Below are 18576 nucleotides of genomic sequence, written 5' to 3' on the forward strand. Positions count from 1 at the left end.
CTGAAGGAGAAGCGGAGAGCTTTTAACTCTGGAAACAAGGAGGAGCTGAAGGCCGTGCAGAAGGAGCTACGGAGAAACATCAGGCGGGGAAAGGAAGGATATAAAAAGAAGATGGAGGAACAGCTGCAGCAGAGCGACGTCAGCGGAGTCTGGAGAGGTCTGAAAACCATCTCAGGGCACAAACAACCAGACTCCCAGGCCAGAAGTGACCAGAAGTGGGTGAATGATCTGAATCTGTTCTTCAATAGATTTGATTTGGCATAAAATAAATCCAGTGTTTTATTGTCTCTTGTGTGGCAGGAAACATACTGGGTGAAGGTGGGCAGGGTGGTGGATGGACAGGCGTGGTTGAAGTCCCCAGAGATCAGAAGGAGGGCCTGAGGGTGCTGTGTTAGCAGCCTACTTGTAACAGAGTGGAGAATGTCACAAGCAGACTCAGCTTTAGCAGACGGGGGGACATACACTGCTACCATAATGACATGAGAAAACTGCCTGGGTAGATAATATGGTCTCATGCCAACAGCCAGCAGCTCAATGTCTCTGCAGCAATGCTGTTCCTTGATAGTGATGTGCCCAGAGTTACACCATCTATCATTCACAAACACAGCCAGCCCTCCTCCTTTCCTCTTAACGCTGTCCGCTGTCCTGTCGTGTCTGATGAGCTGGAATCCGTCCAGCACGGCGATCGTGTCTGGTAGTTACGCGTTCAGCCATGTCTCTGTAAACACCAGCACGCTGCTCTGCCGGTACTCCCTGTGATGGCGAGTCAGCGCAGACAGCTCGTCCATCTTGTTGGGGAGCGATCTTACGTTCCCCATGACGACGGACGGGAGGACGGGTTTGTACTGTCTCCTCCGGTGTCGACGCTGCACTCCGGCGCGACATCCCCGTTTCCTTCTCCGCAGCTCGCCGAGAATGTCGTGCCTCTCCTCGGGCCGCACTGCGGTGTGACGCAGCGCTAACAGCTGGTCCCGGGTGTAAACAATGGAGGCACGGCTGGGCGCTGGGTCCCCGCACACGATCGTATCCATAGCAAAATGGGAGAAAGACCGCTATAAGGAGAGCGGTCTTCGTCTCCATAACAAAACAGAACATAAGTGCTAGCTAGCTACCTGACAGAAAACTCAAAATAAGAAAGTTAAATTAAAAGAAATTGAAAAAAACTCAGCGGTGAGCAGGAGCTGCTGTAACAGGCGTCCGCACTGGGGGCGCCATCTTGTAAAAACAAAACAGTTTAACACTGAAGAGGTATTGTCACAGTTATTTCAAACACCAGAAATAAGTGATTAAGGTAAGTTTTAACTCCACATTGTTTCAGTAAAGTTATCGTTTAGCCTGCAGGAGAGATGTGTCCAATTCAAGTATGAACTTTCTAGTGATGAATTCCGCATTCTTGAAGTTGGGACGCAGGAGACAAGAGGTTCCCATGCAATTTGGCCTAAAAAGTTGAACAAATCTCAACCAGGGATCAGTGCACTAAAAAAAAAAGACTTGGTCACACTCTGCACAAATGGCAGTATCCCCTGCTCCTATCTGGACTTTTACCAGTCTTTGAAGGTTTCTGAATCAAAGTGAGATGTAATGCATAGTAGCAATTAAACAACTAGTAATGTAGATTACATTCAGTTTTTAATATTTTGTTCATTTTGTTCACATGATTAGTTTAATCAATGTCATTAATTCATGAATACTGTTGCGCATACTCCAAATACTTGAAAACATATTAATTCCTACTGTTGTCTAGTCCACTGATAGTATGGAATCAGATTTTAACAATAATTTCAATGAATTTAAATGATCATTTAAATGAAATGTTTAATAATTAAATGAATTCTTAAATTATCATCGATGTTCATTGTACTGTATCATTGTAATTGCTTTCTATCTATTCTGTCGATGGTATAACTACTCAAAAATAAATAGCATTGAGATAAATAATCTAATATAAATATGTTTTAATGACCTTTATTGTGTAAAAATGACTGTTGTTCTTTAAAAAGCACATTCATATTCTTTTCTGCTCATGAAATTATCAGATACGCCCATATGTTATATCCAAATGAACTGAAAACCTTGGTGCCAAAAAGGCGTATGTGAATATTTTTGAAATTTAGAAATGTAAAAAAAATATTTTTTTGACTAAAAGATAAATTATTATTCATTAAGTATTGTGTCATCCATCTGTGTCAATAAATGTGCTTTAAATAAGTGAAATCAGTACAGAAAGTAAGAGCAAACTATGGTCATTTTTTGTTTTGGCTCTCCTGTAAAGTTGGTGAAATGTCACTTACGCCCTCAGCCCTCGAAATATACTTGAAAAAATAGGATATTTCATTAACTTATTGTTGCTGTTACGGGAACTAGCAAACAAACTAGTTTCCCATATCAACTGTCAGTTAGTCCTTAGGCTAAATGACCATTCAGAAGTAAGTGAATTGCAGCTAACACTAAGCTAAAACACATCAGCCCCACTACGGCATGGCGCGTCATGTGACGCACATCAAGTGACACTCTTAGCACACACCGGACACAACACTGCAGCTCGTAAACAGACGACCATGCAAAGTTATTACTACTTTTACTGGAAAATCTGTGCCTCCTCCATCCGTCCATAAACTTAAAATGTGTGGACAACCACTAATAAAACTTGATTTCTCACCTGAAGAGTTGATCTCCAGAGCTACAACTCAACAGGCAATTTTTTTTGGCCACTGTCTTTATAAGGACAGGATTGTCGGTAGTTTAGCGCAAGATATTTCTTAATCTCCACTGGGAGTCTCTCCTCTTCTAATCTTTGTTACACACAAGACACAGCAACTGAGTTCTCTTTATGCATCCATGGTAAGGAGATGAGTTGAGCTGCCACGGGAGCAGAGAAAAAAGAGCTGCTACAGGAGCTGGTGTGTCCAAGCAGAGAGCGAGTGGGGGGAAAATGCATTTAATTCTGGGGGTTGAGAGGCTGGAAAAAGGACAGTGGCATGAAGGGGTGCCACATTCTTGGTTCTCAGTGTGGGGTTGTGCTTTGAAAATAATAGGGGCATATTTTTTGATGCATGCTGTTTGGCTTTTAGATTCATATTTATTCATATTTCATTCAAAAGAAGGAAGTGGAGAAAAACCTTCACTTCATAACCTATGTTAGAATGAATGCTATCGCTATCCATGCTAATACATGTGTTATTGCTTTGACACATGCTAGAATTGCAATTTGGCTGCCAAGGTAATGATTACATCCATCTACTAACCACACCCCCATCATCTGTTTGAGAAAGAATGCTAACTGAAAAACAGAAAGTAACACTGGCTGAAGTGGGGCTATAAATATATTTGAACATCTACATTTTTATTCCGTCAAACTCCGTATGTGATCAACATTGTGTGATATCTACTAATTTGACCTTGTGGTAAGAATGCTTTCTTAACTGGCAGTTATTTTGTTTATTATTTAGTGCGAAACATTTAACAGAGGTCCAGTGTGAGGACAGGGAGCCTAGTGTGTCTAACAAAATACAGATTCATATATCAATACAGAGGTCAATTTGACAACAAATCCTGATATTGCCTGAAGTTTTCAAGGAAGGCTTGTGTCTGTTAGGTATTTATGAATGTTTTTTCACTACCTTTATGTAATCTACATATTGATGTACCTGGTGTCGGACATCACAGTGGTAGTCCACCATAGCCCTCATCCAGCTGACGCTCTGCTCACCACGGCGTCTCCACAGCAGTGTGTCCCTCTCTCTGCTGCTGTGGCGCAGAAGCACGCTCAGTATGCCGGTGCCAGATCCGTACATGTGATAGTAGAAGATCAAACACTGAGGGGACGAGGAGCCCCGCAGATCAGAGGTCAGCAGTCGAGCTTTGTGACCCGGACGCATGAGCGATGCCTCGATGTACATGAAGTAACCTGGAGAAGGCACATGAATAACACACTGAACAGTATGGGACTTTATTGATCTCAGTGGAGAGTTTTTGTTGTTGCAGCTGTAAAAATACAACACACAAAGAGGAACGGAATGTCGTGTCATTAAGAACAAAGTGCATATTAACAGCCAACTACTAAAATATTTAGACATCCTAAGCAGAATTAAATGAATAAGTGATTGTAAGTCTGAATTCCTGAGGTAAAATCTTGAACAGTTGGATCACACACGGGCTTTCATACATCCATGATGTGGGGGTATGACCTCTGAATGAATGAATAAAGCAGTGAATGAGGAAATGACTCACCCACCCCAGTAGTGTGGTCTCCTCTGGGTCCTGTATAGGAGGTGGGGGTGTGTCCTCGGACTCGCAGCCAGTCGGCTTTGTCTCCTTTCTTATCCTGGAAGTAGCCACAGACTCCATCTTCAAAATTACACTGGCCTGGGAGGGAGCCTGTGGAGCAAACACACACAGTCAGTGTATCAGGTGAGCAAGGACACCCCATTTTCTAAGAAAATCTAACGTGTGCTGCAGTTATAATGAAAGCCTGAAGTTGGGAATTGTTGAGACAAACAGCTCAGTCAGTCACAGTCAGAGCTCAGCACCTCTGTTGGCCAATTAACTGAGGGCAAACCCTGCAAAGCTTCACCAAATAAATGTCATTGTAAGTTTAATCAGGAAGACTTTCTTTATACTTCTACTGCCTTTAAATCTGTTCTCGTGTCAACTGTCATTTTAGGCAGAATAATCGCATCCTCCTCCACCCCATTCACCTCCAGTCACCTTATCAGAGCCAAGGACAAGCTCATCAAAAGTCCACTCCTCCTTATGTCCAGATCTTCAGCTCCCTCTTCATCTCATCTCATCACCGCCATTACCACCACCAGCATCTAGACTCCATAGGTGGGTTCCCTAATCTACTATGTCTTTAAGACCTCTCTGAGTGTATGACATCATGATGGGGTCTAATCACCAATGACACATTCCACATACTTATGTGCACATATAAATGAATAGTCTTTTCTCTCAGAACAGGTCTCTCCTAATTGAATTATTTGTGCAATCCTCCATTAAATGTTAATAAATGTTAATATCTCTGGTCATCACATAGGACACAACTTTATTGGAGACCTAATAATAATAAAGCCTTCTTTCTGATTCAGGCAGGCTGACCCTGAGGCAACAGAGGTACAATGCCAGATTAAGCGGTGTGAGGAGGTGTGTAGACAACCTTCAGGTAACTAAACGGTTAATGGAGGTGTCTTCTAAAGAGAATGACAATTGGACCTTACAAAGAGGATGTATCATTTTACACTGAGTCATCATAGTGATTTTGCCTCCTTTGAATATCTCTGCACTGCTGGTAACAGTTTTTAGACCTCCAGGGTCACTGAACTTCACCAAGGACCCAACACAATCAAGAACACATGATGAATTGCAACCAAATTGTTCCACATATATTTAGTGGTGTCTATAATGTGAATTGGATATATAATGTTAATCTGCAATTCTTTGTAGTGGTCTGAGTAATATTTGTTGATGAAGTAGCATACCATTTGTAATGCAGTAGAGGTATGGTATAACCGAGTCTTTAACCTTGGTATGTCAGGACTATCTGGGTCCCATTCAGACTTCTCGTGTTTGGAAGTGTTTTTGTAAACCTTTCTCATCTTTCTGTTATTCCTCTGCCCTCTCCTCTCCTGTACACATTTCCTCTCCTTGCCTCCTCTCTTTTTTCTCTTCATCTGGCTCTCCCTGAGGTCTCCTGTCCTCTTTCATCCCCATGTTCAATCCATGACCCCTCTCTGTCTATGAAGGTAAACAAATACTTAAAGGCTCTCTAAGTCTTCCTAAGCTTGAAAAGTTTTTGTCACATACAGCAAACATCTCCTCACGATCCGCTAGCTACATGTCCTCTGAATATGCTGTGAAAAAGTCCGGTCTCTGTAGGCAGCCCAGGCTCTGCAAATGGCAACAAAAACACTTCGCTTCTGTTTACGTTCAACAATGTTATCAAACACAACGGATTTAGCTCGCCTTTTAGCCTCATTGTAGCCTGTAGCTCTAACTGCCTCTCTGGGCACCGCGTTCAAGTGTGCACGCTTGCACGAGACCGTGAGACATGGGCACCGCGTTCATGTGTGTGTGCTTGCTTTCGCTGGTCTCGTGCTGGCTGGTTGGTGCAGCCTGGACCAAAATGTTTTTGTTGCCATTTGCGGAGCCTGGGCTGCCTACAGAGACCAGACTTTTACACAGCATATTCAGAGGACATGTAGCTAGCGGATCGTAAGGAGATGTTTGCTGTATGTGACAAAAACTTTTCAAGCTTAGGAAGACTTAGGAAGACTTAGAGAGCCTTTAATATATATATATATATATATCACCATGAACAAATTAAAGGTCCCATTAAGTGTCCTCACACTTCACAACTGAGCTGTTGTTGCTCCTAGAAGGTTCTACAGCACAATAAGAGTACTTGCTTTTGAATGGCACAAATCTAAGCGAGTCTTAAAGGTCCAGTGTGTAAGATTTAGGGGGATTAGTGGTGTCTAGCATTGAGGATTGCAGGTTGAAACCAGCTAAAACTTTTCCTGGTTAGAATTCCTTCAATGTTCACTGTTCAGGAGGTTTTTACCAAGAGCTGAATTATCCACAGAGGTCACTTTCTCTCCAAAACAAATGCACCATGTGATTACAACCAGTAAAAACACCAGTAAAGCAGTATCACTTTAAAAATCTGTTCTCAGGGCGCCCAGTAGCTCAGTGGTTAAAGCAGGTCTCCCATGTGCAAAGGCAATGTCCTTGTTGCAGCAGCTGCAGCAGATGCAGGCTCAATTCCAGCCTGTGGCCCCTTGTTGCATGTCATGATACTATATTCCATTACTGTCAATATATCCCCCTAAATCCTACACACTGGACCTGCAAAAAGGATGGCATCCCAAAGAGTCTCAAAGCTCTTTGGCACAACCCATACTACTGCCAGTGTTAGTCAGTGGAGATTCCGTGGCTGAATATTTAATTTTATGCATTTGGCAATGGGTGTGGAGTGTCCATATATTTCTGGCCATATAATCATTTTTTTAAGATTTTCATGAAATCAAACCTGTTTTTGATACATTTATGGTAGACTTTTTTTCAGCAATTGTCATTCAGTGTATTTACATTCAGTAATTTTCTCTTTATAAAGTAGATTTTATTGTTACTGGATTTTAATTGCCATAAAAAATACACAAGGTATTGACAGGGAGCAATGCAGCATGTACAGTAATCCACTATTACTGTTTGTAATGTGATTGATTACAGCCTCACTGTTTACTGTTCCCTCTCCTTCAGACATATCACAGGTGTATTCAGTTACTGCTAATGCTAACACAACACGTCCTACTGCTGCTGCTTCACATTAGAAGACTCAGCTGACTACAGGAACACCATGAGCAGGGACTAATAGTCTCATTGGCTCCACCTCATGAAGAGAACTGGCAGCTCTGACAATAGAGTGTCTTGTTTTGTGCTGACCTGTTCTAAGATAAGAATATAACGTTTCTCTCTCCTGTTGAACATGAAGAAGAGTTGTCAGTGTATGTCTTAGTGAGTCTTTTACCTGCTGTCATTTGACAGTCTCCAAGACTTACAGTGATGTCATCGATGGCTACCAGGCCACACTCCCAGAAGTTCTTACATATGCTGACAAACACTACCTGGGAAACAGAGAAAAAAACTCAACACTGCCATTCAACAATTAATCCGGTTATCATTCACATCCATCTATCCATCCATCCATTCATCTATCCATCCCTCTGTCCATCTGTCTGTTCGTCCATCCACCCATCAGCTTGTCTTTCTATTCAGTCACTCAAAAGCATCAGTCTCCACATACATCATCATCTAATGCTTGATACCTTGGACAGCATAGGCTTCATGTAGGTGATCTCCACCTCAGTCCATACAGCCCTGGAGGTGTCAGTCAGGCTCCACACCTTCTCTTGAGCCACATTGTTTTCGTCATAAATGTAAATAACCAGAGCATTGTCCACTTTCCTAAATCCATGAAGCAGGTAGTAGAACCTCAGGCAGTATTTGTGGTTCCCTGGTAAAAAGGGACCATGAAGGCGACCCATGTAGCCGGGCTTTGAAGTAAAACGAGTGTTTGCCAGGAGGAAGCAGCCTAAGAAAAAGTACACATAGAACATTATTAAGAACAAGAGTGGTAACATTAGTTCAACTACTGTACACTGTGTTTAACTACAATGGTACAAGGTGCAATGTAAAATACCCTGTCCATCATGAGGTAGCCACTGAAGAAACAGAACAGAAGGTGTTGTCTTGGTGAAGAGATGCAAGGAACAGATAAACTAGAAGTGGAACAATTTTAACCAAATTATTGAGGCGGCCGTTGCTCAAGAGGTAAAGCAATCATCTACCAATCGGAAGTTTGGTGGTTTGATCCCTGGCCCTTGCAGTCTACATGTTGAAGTATCTTTGGGCAAGATGCTGAACCCCAAATTGCTTCTGATGATGTGCAATCGGACTGTAAGTGCGTGTAGATGTTTATCAGATGAGCAAGTGTCGCCCAGGACCCCAGGAACAGCGCCGAGCTTTGAGGCCAATCTGAGACAGTGGCCAAACTGTTAACTTCATCACGTGATGCCCCTGTGTCCTAAAAGACTTTTTGACATAGACTTACATTTTTTTGCACAAAAATGACTTGTTTGACTATTGGGATTTGATCCATTCAGTCTGATAAAAAAAACTGGAAGTTAGCTGCTCAGTGGGCAAAAGTCTCTGGTGACTTATTCTAAATGTTGATAGGCTAATTTAGACTTAATACGCAGTGTTACCATAAGGCTCAAATAGGTTTTGCAGCTCCAGGCAGATTTTTTTATTATAATTATTTTTGGTCAAAAATTGCTCTTTTGATAGTTAAGATTGCAGACCCCTGCTCTCGATCATGACAAGACTAGTTGTTCCTGTACAGACAAGCACAGAGAGCATTCATTGTCATGTACAGGGAGGCGCTGGAGTCTGTGCTGCAGTGTTACTCACCCGCTCCTGTGGTATGGTCTCCTATTCTGTAGGCATTAGGCTTGACTGAAACTCTGCTCCACACCTTACTCTCTGTTCTCTCCTGATAGTACAGACACAGTCCATCTTCAAAGTCACAGTTGGCTATAGAGGGGTCAAAGGTCGGCTCTGCAACACAAAACACAGCGACTTACATCACGGCTGGATTTTAAAAAAATGTTGCAATTAAATAATTTGTGACTAGTGACCATTGGTAGTGTGAGGGACATTCACTCCCACTGCTCCTCGGTCCTAACAACCACCCTCAAAACAAATGTTCTCATTAATAACATGATTATAATAAAACATTGTATCTATTTTATTTGTTTTATTTTACTTCACATTATTATTTTTATCCATTTTTCTGGGACACACACAGTATGCATATAAAATTGCCATTGCCATACATGGCCTTTTATCCAATGCTATGTATTACTGCATGTAGAGCTACTGCTAATTTCCATTTTTTTGGTGATTAAACTTTTCATACTCAGGCCATTTACATTTGCCATCATCCATAATTCCTCCATGAAAATATGTTGTTTTTTCCCTGCAGTCTCTCTCTGCTATTGCAGGTCGGCTGTTGACAGTTCTGAAGCGTTTTCTGTCTTGTGTAATGTTTTTCAGCTCAGCTGTCTGTTCCACTAGCAGAGACTGACCTCTGTGGCCTGTGCTGTGCACTACATACAATACATCCTCACTGCAGCCTCTCTGTATGAGTTGAGGGGTTTCTGTATTTTTGATGGTATTGAAAACCATACCATCAGGATTTTTAAATACCCTGGTAACGTGCAATACCGAAATACCACCAAATTGTATTAAAATTGAATAGGCCACTGGAGGGAGGACAGAGACCAGAAAAATAAATGGCAGCAGAGACAGGGCAGAGCTTATGCTGCTATTACTTTCTGTAACTTCTTTAACAAAAAAGTTTCAGAATCTATTTCACTGCTCAGTGGATGGTGGTATTGAGTAGGTACCAGTAGGCTTTAAGAGCTTATTGATTATGGAGAACAGGGATTTGCAGTGGGATGCAAAAATTTGGGCACCTAAGTTTGGGTAAGTAAAAGATGACCTGATTTCCAAAAGGCATGAAGTTAAAGATGAAACATTTCTTCAATGTTTTAAGCAAGATTACTTTTTCTATTTTTAATCTTTTACAGTTTCAAAATAACAAATAAGGAAAAGGGCCTGAAGCAAAAGTTTGGGCACCCTGCACGGTCAGTGCTTAGTAGCGCCCCCTTTGGTAAGTATCACAGCTTCTTAAAACTTTTTGTACCCAGTCAAGGGCCTTTCAATTCTTGTTTGGGGGATTTTCCCCCATTCTTCCTACAAAAGGCTCCTAGCTCTGTGAGATTCTTGGACCATCTTGCATGCACTGCTCTTTTGAGGTCTATCCACAGATTTTTAATGATGTTTAGGTCGGGGGACTGTGAGGGCCATGGCAAAACCTTCAGCTTGCACCTCTTGAGGTAGTTCATTGTGGATTTTTGAGGTGTGTTTAGGATTATTGTCCTGTTACAGAAGCCATCCTCTCACCTTTTTTACAGATGGTGTGATGTTTGCTTCAAGAATTTGCTGGAATTAAATTGAATATATTCTTCCTTCTACCTGTGAAATGTCCCCCGTGCCACTGGCTGCAACACAAGCCCAAAGCATGATCAATCCACCCCAATGTTTAACAGTTGGACAGATGTTCCTTTCCTGAAATTCTACACCCTTTTTTCTACAAACATACCTTTGCTCAGTTCACAGGACTTGTTTCTAAAAAGCATCAGGCTTTATCGGAAGTCCCTTTGCGAACTTCTGACACTGAATTTTGTGATGAGTATGCAGGAAAGGTTTTCTTCTGATGACTTTTCCATGGTCATATTTATACATGTGTCACTACACAGTAGAACAGTGCACCACGACCCCACAGTTTGCTTAATCTTTTTGCAGGTCTTTTTCAGTCAAACAGGGGTTTTGATTTGCCTTTCTAGCAATCCTATGAGCAGCTCTCTCGGAAAGTTTCCATGGTCTTCCAGACCTCAACTTGACCTCCACAGCTACTGTTAACTGCCATTTCTTAATTATATTACCAAATGAGCAGCTACCAAACAGCTACCTGAAAACACTTTCTTCTTATAGCCTTCTCCTGCTTTGTTGGCATCAATTATTTTATTTCAGAGTGCTAGGCAGCTGTTTAGAGGAGCCCATGGCTGCTGATTGTTGGGACAAGGTTTCAGGAGTCAGAGAGTGTTTCTCAAAGTCAAGGAAGCATCCTTAAATGGCTGAATTTCAAGGATGCAACATCATCAAATCCTGCCTAAGAACTGTTCCAATGTCAAGGATCCTTCAAATTCTACAAAGGACAGAGTCCTTCATTTGGAGAATTATAAATAACGCATGTGAATTCATAGAAGTGATAACGATGGAGCGTGCAGCCTCATCCCTGCAGGGATTTTATAGGGACAATGGGTTAGATGACCTATGGACCATCATTCAAGAATATATAAATAAGAGACATTTTGTATAAGAGTGTTTTAGCTCTTCTTATTTCATTCTTTATTTTGCTTATATTATTTATTTATTTATCTTTTGACCCGCTGCAGGGAAAACCTAGTACATATAATGTTTTCTGAACATGCCCATGTTTCCGGCTGTGCATCATTTAATTTTGATAACATTTTGAGCATTTGGAGATAATTATATGCACCCCTAGCCATTCTCTAAAAACCTCTGATTGTATTGTCCTTGTTCTGTTGTTTTATTGTATTGTCTGTTTTTGTTTTTGTTGTCTAGTATTGTCTTTGTCTAGCATTGTCTTTGTTTGGTATTGTCCTTGTCTTGTATTGTGAATAAAATTTAAAAATAAATAAATAATGCATGTGTGTATCTTCAGCAGGTATAAAGTACCCACAATTTGCTGGAAGTGAAGGCAGGGCCTCTTCAATGAAACCTACACCAGCAGCGCTCAGCAGGATTTAGATTAATATGTCATTTATTTGGATTAATATCCGCAGTAGTTTTTAATCATACAAGCATAAAGAATACTGACAGAAACCTCACAATTTACACTTATCAATGTGTCCACTGCAAAATAATGAGATTCTTTAAAAATACTGTGATTAAGATAAAACACAAAAGTTCTTAAATTAATAATTTACAGGAGTGATAGAGCGTGAAATGCCACAAAAGTTTCATTTGACTACCTGTTTGTTTTTTTAAGTATAATCCAGAGAAACATTGTCCATAAAAGTCACATGACTATGGAAATACTGCTTTTATTTGTTCAAATTGTACAACAACATTAGAGAGTGCCAAAATTATCACCTGTGTGTCATTATCCCTCAGTCTGCTGAGGGTTAATGACACACACCTGGGGACACTCATTAGCCTGTTCCAATAGGCTCGTTCGAGATGAACTGCGCCTCACCTGTAAAGTAGACGAGAGCAGGCAGCAGCAGCAGGAGGTGGTGACAAAAAGCTGCTGTCAGGTCGGACAGTTTCCAGCAGCCTTCAACCTCCATTTTACATGAATTCTAATGTCAATCAGCATCATATTAGTTTACTGCTGCAGAGCAGACCTGTCCCCTCAACTACAGGGGCTAAATAAATTTTGTCTGAATGTAAGGTTCATATTTTATACAAGACAACAGCATTACAGATCAGTCAGATACAGTCAGGGCTTCACATCTGGACAGATGTTATTTTAAGAATCCTCACATCCCACTGACCACAAATCTCTGTGTTGCTAAACACTTCAATAATTAAAACAGTCCAATGTTAATATACAGCAGACTCTGTGTAGTTTATGATGAATGTATTTCGTCTCTGACCAATTAACTTCACCATCAGTCACATAACATGTTTTCTGTTCACATAATAAACCTTCAAATCAGACAAATAAAATTGAAATATCTGAAATTCAGCAAAATTTAAAAGTTTATCTAAAACGTCATCTTGTTGAGTCGACATCTTAACCAATCAGCTGTTAGATCAGGTGAGACCAAGGTGGTGCAGCCGATGGAGAGCAACTGCAGCGCCTGGCTCTAAAAACTGCTTCCTTGGAAGGACTCATCCTACCAAGAAAGGATCCTTGACTTTGAGAAACACAGTGTTTATAAAGCTTGGAAATTTGAATCACCTGGCATCTCCTAACGATGACTGTGAACAAGCCAGAGCCATAACAAGCTAGTGATGGTCTGAGACCCTGGTAAAAGTTGTCTGAGAGCTCAAATGTCTTGGGGTGCCCAAACGTTTGCATGGTGCCACTTTCCTTTTTTCACTCTAAAATTGTACAAAACAAAAATAGTACATTAATCTTGCTTAAAAAATTGAAAAGCATGTTTCATCTTTAACTTCATGCCTTTTGGAGATCAGTTCATCTTTTACTTAATTAACTATTCACAGTAAAAGAAATTTTGACCAGGGGTGCCCAAACTTTTGCATGCCACTGTATTAGACAGAATATAGAATGTCTAGGATCAGTCAACGCCAGAGCAAATTTTAAAATGACTCCTCCCAATTAATTAATATTTGCTCACATGCTCCAGTAGAGTTCAGTTTCACAAGTACATTTAAAAGACTCATCTAAAATGGGCTCATTACAGTTTTTCTCTATAATGTCTGTGCGAATTGAATCCTGCAGTCTGCATGGTAATGTGACAACATTCATAATTGAGCCTTGTTGGAAGTATTAGAGAAATGACACAGGTCTGACCTCCACAGAAAAGTGACTATGGGGCTTATTCAAACAAAGCTGTGGCAACTTTGATGCACAGTTGCCATCACAGTATGACACATGGATGTTGACACATTGCTTTTACATTTGCAAGAAACATTTATTTTCCCAAGAGTTGTTGGTTATCAGTAGTATACTACTAATGCACATGGAGGTGCAATTAACACTGCAGCCTCTAGTGGCCACAAGTGAGACTTCAGACTTTGAGTCAGCATGTTTAACAGCCAGCCAAACAGAACCTGGACTGAGGTCTGTGACTGTAGTCTGTCTTTGCTCCCCTAAAGTCTAGATGTCACCTCTCACCTGTGTCAATGTGGCAGAACTCAGGAGAAAAGGAGATGTCATCTATGGCCACATATCCTCCTCTAGCACTGTTAAAAGCCACCTCAAACACCACCTGGTAACAGACATAAACAGCAAGCATTAACAGATGGGTAATTAGGAATGTATGAGTTAGACCCATTAATCCTGAGAACATACTCTGTATTTGTCGAAGACATGTTATGAAAGTATGACATATAGCCTACTGACAGATAAGACAGCTGTAGACAGTGACATCAGTGTAGGGTAAACTGAGGAACATGGGTTAGTCAGCGGAGTGCTGCTTGATGGAAAAGCTCTGTACAACTCTTGGCTCGATCAGACAGAGGAACTGACCCAGTTAGTAATGTTACGCAAGCTTCTTTCCACAGCGACAGCAGCAGGCTGTGGGAGGTGTTCTGGCTCGAAGACAAGGAGAGGAAACCGTGGAGTCATAGAGAAGAATACTCATTTGAAAGTGCAGTGGAAAGTCACAGATGTGAGTGTGTCTGTCCAAAACTGCACACAACACAACAATGAGAGAGAGGAGTAGCAGATTTTCTTTCCTCTCATAATATTTGGAAAAATATGTTCTTTCTGCAGCGTAGGATGAAAAAGAAATGAAATGACGGGAAACAAGAGGCTTTCAGCAATATGTCTGAAAAACACACTGGACTAATAACACAGAAACATTTGAATTCCATTCATCATTACAAAGAAAATGATTTTGCAGCAACTGTGTCCCAAAAACCAACTAAGCAGAAACACAAAGCTGACAAAGCTGACTCAATCCCCGTTAAACAGTTTAAAGCAGCTGAAATGTGAGGGGATACAACTCATTATCATAGTATCCCTTTTTAATACCAACTTTGCAATTTGACAAGTGTAAATGTGCAAATCCTCTTTTAAAGTCTCTTACATTGCAAACATTGATTTCTCAGCTAAAATGAAAACTTCTGTCATCTGCAACTTTTGTCAGCTGTACAGTACTTAATGTTAGTTCTGGGGTGTCCTGGTGGCCTCAGTGTTAAAGCTCTAACCATAAACCACAACATCCTCGGTTTGCATCCAGTTGAAAACTTTTGGTGCATGTCATCTCGCTACTATCAATTATCAAATGAAGACAAAAAATGAATCCTAATAAACAACAAGTAAATGAATACATTATCTGTAACCACTTATCCTGTTTGTTGAGGGTTGTGATGGGGGGGCTGGAGCCTATCCCAGCTGACATTGAGCGAGAGGCATGGTACAACCTGGACAGATCCCATGACTATTACAGGGCTGACACATAGAGACAGACAACTGGTCACGCTCACATTCACACCTACGGACAATTTAGAGTTATCAATTAACCTCCATGTCTTTGGACTGTGGGAGGAAGCTGGAGCACCTGGAGAAAAGCCACACTGACATGGGGAGAACATGCAAACTCTAGAGAAGGGCCCAAGCTAGCTGGCTGGTTCGAACCTGGAGCCCTCTTGCTGTGAGATGACAGTGCTAACCACTGCACCACAAGCCACCCAAAAGTAAATAAATAAACATACTCCTTGCAGCTGTTTAGCTGTTTGTGCTGTTAATGATCTGCCAAAGATGGTTTCATCAAGGAAAAACCGTCACTACGTATCATTTCTGTGTTTGAAAATAATAGTAAAGTTTCTTTCTACTTTCTTTAGATAATGCATCCCCAGAGCCAGTCTTGGATCAACACGCCTGGGACCCCGCCCCTGCCTGCCACCTGGCACAAAATGCACTGCACCCTGAATCCTGTCCCTGCAGGAGGTGGGCCCACAGGGTGGCAGCTCCATGTTACTTGTTAAGGCTGCTGAGAAGCAGTTTACCATGAGTAAGGACAATAAGAAAAATATGCTACAGTTAAAATGCTCAAATTAAGGACAATTGCACTCTGCTGATCATTCTCATTTCATCTTCCCCATATTTGTTCAATTTTTCAGATCATGAATTAGCTTGAAAATGTCTGAATACCGCCATCTACAGGCATTATGCGACATAGCCATTAGAGAGCAATGCCGATGTTACAGACTCAAAGTTATGTTTTACGCGGCAACAAGCGCATAATCCTTGGGACTCCAACGCAGCCATAATAAACAACAGCCTACTATCAGTATCAGACAGTAAATTAAATATGCACTAGGCTGAATAACTTCCGGGCCACAGAAATGAGAGAGATTAAATATCAAAATTAAAAAAAGGGACCGAGACGGCTTTTTAAATGTTCTATTTTTGACCTGCGCACTAAATGAAATATTTGCAAAAGAAGTCTAAATTTTCTGTTCAAATTATTTGTTGGACATTGAAAAACAAATAATGAAATCACAAATTGTTTTTCCATTTTATTGTTTTTTCGTTCTTAATTGAAATTCAAATGAACAAATGGTACACGGAGCGTATTTGATCACCCTGACCTAGGTTCAGTTCCAAGAGTGATAATTTGAAATGTGCTGCCTGACCAAATTATTTGAACATCACATGATTATTACAGAACTTGCAGTTTCGGGTCTGTCTGAGGATTTTGTGTAGGAGGGTCGGGTGGGGTTGTGCAACTAATTGGTCATGGCGGGGTGAGCACTGTATTGCTCATTGCAGTTGCAGTTCGGGAGGGGGTCTTGAAAATTAGATCCATGCAGGACTCTGGGTGGAGGCAGCATTTACTGTACTAAATGTATAGTGGCATACCACAAAAGGAACTAAAGAAGATGATACTTTGAGGCAAAAGAGGCAGACAAAAAGTGGACTGATAAAATGCAGGTTTGAGGTAAGCAACAAGACATTGTATTACTCAAACAGCACTAGCATAACAATATTATTGGCAGCATGTAGTGTGTTGTGTTGAAACACATTATTTCAGAGTTTGTCCGCCAGGGTGAGAAAAAAAGTTGGTAGAACTTGGCTAGCATCCAACTTCCGTATCACTAGCTGTTGTCCCGAGGTCTCTGTCTAACACACACACACTCTTCCATTCTTTCTCTCTCACTCCCCAAAGTCTGACTGAGGAGTCGCCCTTGAAATCAGGGGTTTTCATAGTCTGATACTGTGGGTTTCTCTGTTGGTGTAAGTCAATCATGACTTTGAGAACAGATACAATTTCTGACGCAAAAAGCAGAGAGCAGGGGCGTCGGTGGCTTAGTGGATAGAGCAGGCGCCCCACGTACAAAGGCTCAGTCCCTGCCACAGCAGCCACAGGCTCTCAGCCCTTTGCTGCGTGTCATCCCCCCTCTCTCTTCCCCTATTCACACTATACTATCCTATCCATTAAAGGCAAAAATTCCAAAAATAAATCTTACAAAAAAAAAAAAAAAAAAAAGCAGAGAGCTGAACATAAAAGCTGCTACTGCTGCTGATCTAACTGTTGATGAATGGGATAAACTACCATAACTAACCCATAGTTTTTAGAACCTGTATGCTCTTGTCCCTTTCACCTCATGGGGCATTTTTGTCTCCCTTTTTGTCACCCTTTGCACCCCTCTCCTCTGTGGCAGCCCACTGGGTTCAATGGGCAAATTCATGTTACACATTAACATGCATTAAAGCACACCAAGCTTCAATACCATTGGCTGGTATTACAGGGGTCAAGCCCTTTGGCCCTTTCTGCTGCACCTGCATGTACATCTGCACCTACACCGTGCTGTGCAGGACCAGGGGGAAGAGAATCATTACTGCTGCTGCCTACAGATAAACTCCTCCACAGTCAAAAAGCAAACACAGACAGGCTGTGGCCATTTAAATGGAGGCGGCTGAGGGTCAGGACAAAGATATCTGCCGATGACTGCAAAACAGTCCAAATCTGGGCAGCAGAGGCTGAGATATCCTGACTTTTACTCACTAATCCTTACGGGTCAAGCTCCAACAACACTGGATTCTACATTTCCCATGGTGGAAGTTGATGGCATCTTATGTGAAATCCTTCCTCCTCGCCCACATCTGCAAGCTTATAAATTTGTGTCTGAGCCCAAGCTGAGATCACCCTGATGATATTATCAGGGTTATTTTTAGATTTGACAAAACTCCTCCAGAGCCACAGAAGTCATTTTACTGTGCATACGTTGATTAGACCATTGTTGCTCAAAGTGCGGCCCATGGGCCTTTGGCAGCCCTCAGAAACATTTTGTTTGGCCTCTGAACATGACATGAAAATCCTGCATTATATAGACCTTTCACAGCAGACATCTTGACTTGTAAAAGGTCTAAAGGTTCAGAGTCTGTGAATATAAATTATTTAAAGGGTTTCCCACACATTCATTTATTTGTGGCACCCTGCCACAATTAAAACATCTGCTGCCATGTTTTGATTTTCTATTTTTGGAGGTGGACCATTCATTAGGTGTGCTGGAATATTTGCATATATACTGTTTGGTTATTCATTGCTCCGCACTCACAGAGCGTAGAGTGTAGAGCGTACTCTGGGCACTGAGGGAACAGCAGAATGTCAGACGCAGTGAAAATGAAACTTAAAGGGGAACTAACGTTTTTTTCAACCTGGGCCCTATTTTCTGATCTACTTTTGTCTAAATGAGTGATAGGATGTACAATATGTGACATTTCTC

General features: G+C 41.3%; 1 protein-coding gene across 1 annotated transcript in view; it reads right to left on the reverse strand.

Moving 5' to 3' along the window:
• The window catches only part of mamdc2a (MAM domain containing 2a), a 59019-nt gene that overhangs the window by 9594 nt on the left and 30849 nt on the right, over positions 1-18576 (reverse strand). The window contains exons 7-12 of the mRNA XM_050049936.1: positions 14015-14108; positions 8968-9114; positions 7824-8089; positions 7526-7622; positions 4231-4377; positions 3648-3907 (exon numbers count right to left, since the gene is read on the reverse strand). Coding sequence (XP_049905893.1) covers positions 3648-3907; positions 4231-4377; positions 7526-7622; positions 7824-8089; positions 8968-9114; positions 14015-14108 — 1011 coding nt within the window. The remainder of the gene's footprint in view (positions 1-3647; positions 3908-4230; positions 4378-7525; positions 7623-7823; positions 8090-8967; positions 9115-14014; positions 14109-18576) is intronic.

The sequence above is a fragment of the Epinephelus moara genome, chromosome 8 (assembly GCF_006386435.1).
Source record: "Epinephelus moara isolate mb chromosome 8, YSFRI_EMoa_1.0, whole genome shotgun sequence".
Classification (NCBI taxonomy): domain Eukaryota; kingdom Metazoa; phylum Chordata; class Actinopteri; order Perciformes; family Serranidae; genus Epinephelus; species Epinephelus moara.